The sequence below is a fragment of the Coccinella septempunctata genome, chromosome 6 (genome assembly GCF_907165205.1).
Source record: "Coccinella septempunctata chromosome 6, icCocSept1.1, whole genome shotgun sequence".
In the NCBI taxonomy this organism is placed as follows: Eukaryota; Metazoa; Arthropoda; class Insecta; order Coleoptera; family Coccinellidae; genus Coccinella; species Coccinella septempunctata.
In genome coordinates this window covers 3657531-3661291 of record NC_058194.1, presented here as the reverse complement: position 1 = coordinate 3661291, position 3761 = coordinate 3657531, and the positions used below count along the sequence as shown (strand labels likewise).

The window sequence follows — 3761 nt, the reverse complement described above, 5'->3', positions numbered from 1 at the left end:
TTTTTGTATTGTTTGTTTATTATTTGTTTGTTTATCATTTTATGTTGTTTGTATATTATTTGTCTGTATATTATTTTATATTTTTTTTTCACTTAAAGGCATCGACTGCTATGGTCATTAGCCTTGGGGAGATCATTTCTCCCATCGTCAGAATTTCGTATGAAGACCTGTAGCTGAGGCTTTATGCAAAACAAAGAGTGTACAGGGTAACTAGACTGATCAATGTATAATAAATATGACTGGAGTAAAATATGACTAGAGTGAAATATGACTAGAGTAAAATATGACTAGAAGAAAATATGACTAGAATGGAGGTGCATGAATATGACTAGGATAATTGAAATTCATATTTTTCCCATCAAATGTGTCCTCTGTAGGAATTTTATAACTTTTTCTTCATGCTCAGGCTTCTCCATTAAAACAGTTTCAATAGTGTCGCTCATGTTCAGTTCATTTCGTACAGCTCGGTATTTTTCACATTCTAACAATAAGTGATGAACTGTGAGTACCTGGTTACACTCCTGGCATCTAGGCTGATGAGATCCTCGTAGCATGTAAAGTGATGTGAGATTTGTATGTCCTATCCTCAGTCTGGTCAAAGAAACATCTTCTGTACGACTGAGCAGATGTTTTCGTCTTCGCTTTTCCACTGTTTTTTTGACAGCCCTTAGTTTGGCATTGCTTTTGTCCCAGTCAGTTTGCCACTCAATCATAAATTTTTCTTTGAAATGAATCTTGAGGTCAGTTTGATTGACTCCACCTAAACAATTGTCTACGTAGTTCATGGTTACTGCTGCTCTTGCAGCTTGGTCGGCCATTTCATTACCTAGAATTCCGGAATGAGAGGGGGTCCAGACGAATACTACAGATTTTGATTGCTCCTTCAGCCATGCGAGGGAGGCCTGGATCTGAGAAGTGAGACCATCGCAATTGAAGGGATATCGAATCTTCTCCAGGGAGCTCAAAGAGTCCGTGCATACCACATAGGAAGTACCGTTTGATAAATCGCAGTATTTTAACGCTTGCCACAATGCATACATTTCTGCTGTGCAAATACTGGAGGCTGGGTGAAGGTTCCATGAATGGGATGAACCAGCCACAAATATTGCACATGCAGTACCATCCTTCGTCTTTGAGGCGTCAGTATAAATTATTTCTGAAGTGTCCCTGTATCTTGATATCACCGACAAGAATGTTTGCTGAAGCAATGTTTCGTTTGTTTCTTGTTTTTTGAATTTAGAGCATTCTAGGTGTATGCACGGAGTTTCATATTGCCAAGGTATTTGCTCGTAGACATCAAGTGGAAATACCTGGGGAAGGTCATGCTGATCTAAGATCGCATGCAGTCGGACTCTTAATGATTTCATGGAGCCCCGTTCCCCCCCTGAATTAGCAGGACCGAAAAGAACGGCATGTAATGGGTGTGATTGTTGAGCCCAAATTTTTGAAGTATAATTCATCATCGGTTGTTTTCTCCTTATGTTAAGTGGGGAAACACCGCTTTCCACAAAAACCGACTCCTTTGGACTAGTACGAAAAGCGCCTATAGCTATCTTCAACCCATTATAATGTATACTATCTAACTTTTTCAACCAGCTTTTCCTAGCAGATCCGTATATCACACATCCATAATCTATTCTTGCTAGAATGAGAGCTTGATGGATATTCAACAGGACTTCTCGTTCAGCACCCCAACTTATACCAGATATGCATCTCATTAAGTTTAGAACAGGTTTACATCTCACCTCCAGATCTCTTACGTGTGATGCCCATGTCAACTTAGAATCGAAAGTAACGCCCAGAAATTTCACCTCCCGTTTAAATTGAAGTCTCTTGTCTGCTAAGTTCAGCTCTGGATCATCGCGTGGACTTCGTAGTTTACAAAAATGAACTCCGAATGTCTTAGTTTTAGACAATTTAAATCCTCTTTTTTTGAAATTTTCCATTAGCACATTGATAGCCGTCTGCAGGTATTCTTCGGCTTCTTGAATGCTCAGCGAGGAGAAGAACATAGCCAAGTTATCAACAAACATATTTCTCTCTATAACCGGATCAAGACCCTCAAAGAGTTTATTTACTGCAACCAAGAATAGGATCACTCTTAGAGTGGAGCCCTGTATTATTCCATTTTCTAGGTTGTATAATTCTGATATCTGATTGCCAACCTTCACTCTGAAAACCCTGTCGGTCAGAAAGTTAGATAGATAGATAGATAGATAGATAGATAGATAGATAGATAAATAGATAGATAGATAGATAGATAGATAGATAGATAGATAGATAATTTAATAAATTAGAAAGCCTAATATAAACACGAAGATACATAATAAATAAAATTTTTAAAACTGCTAACACGCTACAACAATAAATAAATAGATTAAAAATACAAATACTCTGCTGAAAGCTTCATTTCTTAATACTAGCATATTTCTTAATTTCACACTTAAAATCTCTCAAATTGGAACATTCCTTAATATTGGTTGGTAAAGCATTGTACTCCTGAAAACCCTTATATGTTAAAGATCTCATGCTTCTACTATAATTCACTCTACTCAAATAAAAATTGCCAGCAGTCCTAGTCCGGTACTCGTGTATGTTTTCGGGAAAATCAACAAACGTCCAGAAATAATCAGGAGCAGAACCTATCAAAATTTTATGTATAAAAGTAATTGTGAAATAATATAATCTCTATATAATTACGGATAAACCTGAGCATCTTTCCCCCGTCATTCCATTCCTCCAGAGTTTTCAATATACCATGTCTCCATGTTAAATCATATGCGCACTCTAGATCGAAAAATATTGCTATGAGGTGCCTCCCGTTTGAGAAGCTGTTTTGGACGGTATTTTCTAGCATTGCTAAGCTATCCACTGTCGACCTATTTTTGCGGAAACCCATCTGAAACTCATTTATTAATTGATTTTTTTCGAGAAACCAAACCAGTCGTACGTTCACCATTTTTTCCAATATTTTACTCAGGCAAGAAGTGAGAGATATGGGCCTATAGCTTCCGACATTTGTTGGGTCTTTACCTGGTTTCAATATAGGTATTATGAGTGATTATCTCCACATATCTGGATATTCAGATGTTTGCCATATCCTATTGTAAATATGCAGTAATTTTTCTTTTTCTAATGTTGGTAGGTTCTTCACAAAATCATAGTGAATATCGTCTGGGCCAGGCGCTGTATTGTTACAATGCTTAAGTGCATTTTCTAATTCTTCCATCGAGAAATCTAAATTGAAACAGTCTACCTCGCGGTAGCTTTCGCTCTTTTCTTCTTGAAATCAATCATATTTTGTTCGGTTGGATTCCCCTTAAAAACCATCAAGGCTCTCTTCTTCTCTTTTATAGCTGCAGCAACCTCCTCATTCCACCATGGTACTTGTTTGCTCAAATTATGCGATCTTTTCGGAATATGTTTTAATGCAGCCTCGAGTATCTCCTTCGTTACATTTTCTACATTTTGTTGTATATTTTCATTTGGTAATTCATTCAAAGAAACTTCATCTCGATAAGAAGTCCAGTCTCCTCTGTTAAGTTTCCATCTTTTAGTTCTATCGATATTTTGAAATGAGTCTATAAGTTCGATACATATTGGATGGTGATCAGTGAAAAGTTCTTCTCCAAGTACCTCCCATGCCAATCTAAGACTTGTGTGGGGGTTGGTGATGGTTAATTCTATTGCTGAAAAGGTTCTCGATCTACTATTGAAGTAGGTACCGGTACCTGTGTTCAATGTGACCAGGCCATATTCCT

At 37.3% G+C, this 3761-nt stretch overlaps 1 protein-coding gene across 1 annotated transcript; it reads right to left on the bottom strand.

The window, feature by feature from the left end:
• Positions 1–344: 344 nt before the first annotated feature.
• LOC123315435 lies at positions 345–2033 on the bottom strand. The gene has a single exon (XM_044901124.1). The coding sequence runs from the start codon at positions 2031–2033 to the stop codon at positions 345–347; it is 1689 nt and encodes a 562-aa protein (XP_044757059.1).
• Between the last annotated feature and the right edge of the window lie 1728 nt (positions 2034–3761).